Source organism: Anneissia japonica, unplaced genomic scaffold (assembly GCF_011630105.1).
Source record: "Anneissia japonica isolate Jap-2015-1 unplaced genomic scaffold, ASM1163010v1 scaffold202736_len1819_cov80, whole genome shotgun sequence".
In the NCBI taxonomy this organism is placed as follows: domain Eukaryota; kingdom Metazoa; phylum Echinodermata; class Crinoidea; order Comatulida; family Comatulidae; genus Anneissia; species Anneissia japonica.
In genome coordinates, this window is record NW_022757078.1 from 1 (window position 1) to 1819 (window position 1819).

Genomic DNA, 1819 nt, shown 5'->3' on the forward strand with positions numbered 1-1819 from the left:
TTTCAGTGAATGTTGAAATGCTTTTTTAACATCCCTACTTCTGTTACTGATTTATTTTTTTATTTTTTTTTTGGTGACTGCATTGTTCTGTACGTTGTTTGCCTTTTATGTTAACTGAACGCTGTTTGTTTCTGTTTTCCAGTACTAGTTGGAGAGTCTTTGCATAGTGAATTTTTTCACTTTTTGACAATACGGCTGAATAGTGCTAGGTTTTGTGATGTTTTTGTAATGATCTGGAAAATAACTGAAAATGAAGTTAGCAATAAAGTAAAAATAAGAGCTCTTACCAAATAGACCAGAGTGCTGATCTCTCTTACCTTGGCATGGTTCAGACAGTGAATGACATTTGGAATTTTTTCACTTTTTGACAATACGGCCGAATAGTGCTAGGTTTTGTGATGTTTTTGTAATGATCTGGAAAATAAATGAAAATGAAGTTAGCAATAAAGTAAAAATAAGAGCTCTTACCAAATAGACCAGAGTGCTGATCTCTCTTACTTTGGCATGGTTCAGACAGTGAATGACATTTGGAGATGGTCCTGCACTCTTCCAACACAAAGTCTGTTTATTATTGTTAATCATTGTACGTTTCAGCTAAATCGTTCCTGGAGAGGTTAATGACAGAAAACTCATTGTACGCACGTAAAGAGGAGAAACCGCATTACAATCCAAAGGTGTTAACAAAGCTGCTGCAGAATTATAGATCCCATCCAGAAATCTTGAAGTTGCCAAATGAACTGTTCTACGATAATGAACTAGAGGCCAAAGCTGACAAATACATGAGGGAGACAATGTGTCAGTGGAAAGAACTACCAAAAAAGGTAAAGCGCTATGGGGCTTGATCCCGGTAGCATCGAAAGTGGGACAGATTGGGCAAGGGTCCCAGGTCTCATATGGGCCTAGCCAGTAGGGTGAGAAATAATAAATATGACTTCTCTATAATCTCTTAAATTAGACATCTAAGTACAGTACCTAAAAGTTGTTACTTTTAAGGGATTCACCCCTTAGATTTCCTACTGGGACTCACTTATCCTTCTTGGACCCCTAGCCACCTTACTAGTGGCGAATTCAAGGGTGGGGGGGGGCAGCTGGACTGGCACCCACCCACACCCACCCCTCCCCCACAATTTTTCGAAATAAAAGGGAGAAAATAGGAAAATTATATTCAAATTTTCAAATCTAGAGGTGCCATAATCATAAATTTTCTCACCTCAGCTGGTGGGGCTTAGGTGTACAGACCCACAACCTGTGAAAATTCCTCCCTGAGTTCCCTCTATTTCAAATTTCTAGACTGCTGACACTGCTTACGTAGCCAACAATGGTGCCTCTGCAGCTGCTCTTCCCTTGGTTCCAAGGCAGCCCTGGCTAATTGAGATGCACATCCCTAATTCTGACAAAATATGACAAATGATTAGAGGGTATGAAGTTTACAAAAGATGACAAGGGTTACAAATTAAAGTTCAATTTTTATTAAAAAATCATTTTGCTCAAAGCACTGTGAGACCACCTGCGTAAGAGTACTTTATAAATGTTATAATTAATTGGTTAAAAAAAAAATCACTTTTAAAATTTTTTCGTAACGAAATATAAAAATGTATAGTAAAATATATGCATCACTAAAAAGAAAATAGCAATATACTGTTTACAGTAATGAAATGTAAACTTTGCTAAAATTATTGTATCTTTTGCAGAATTTTCCATTAATCTTTCATGGTGTTGAAGGTAAAGATGAAAGAGAAGGGACCAGTCCATCATTTTTCAACACCAAAGAATGTGATGCTGTCATTACATATGTTAAACAGCTGATGGAGGGAAAGTA

The 1819-nt window shown here is 37.1% G+C and overlaps 1 protein-coding gene across 1 annotated transcript; it reads left to right on the top strand.

Moving 5' to 3' along the window:
• Positions 1-594: 594 nt before the first annotated feature.
• On the top strand, positions 595-1814 carry LOC117124419 (putative helicase mov-10-B.1; the record flags this gene model as incomplete). The annotated part of the gene is made up of 2 exons (XM_033270645.1): positions 595-821; positions 1692-1814. Coding segments are annotated over 2 exons (350 nt in total), but the record flags the coding sequence as incomplete, so codon positions are not given.
• Between the last annotated feature and the right edge of the window lie 5 nt (positions 1815-1819).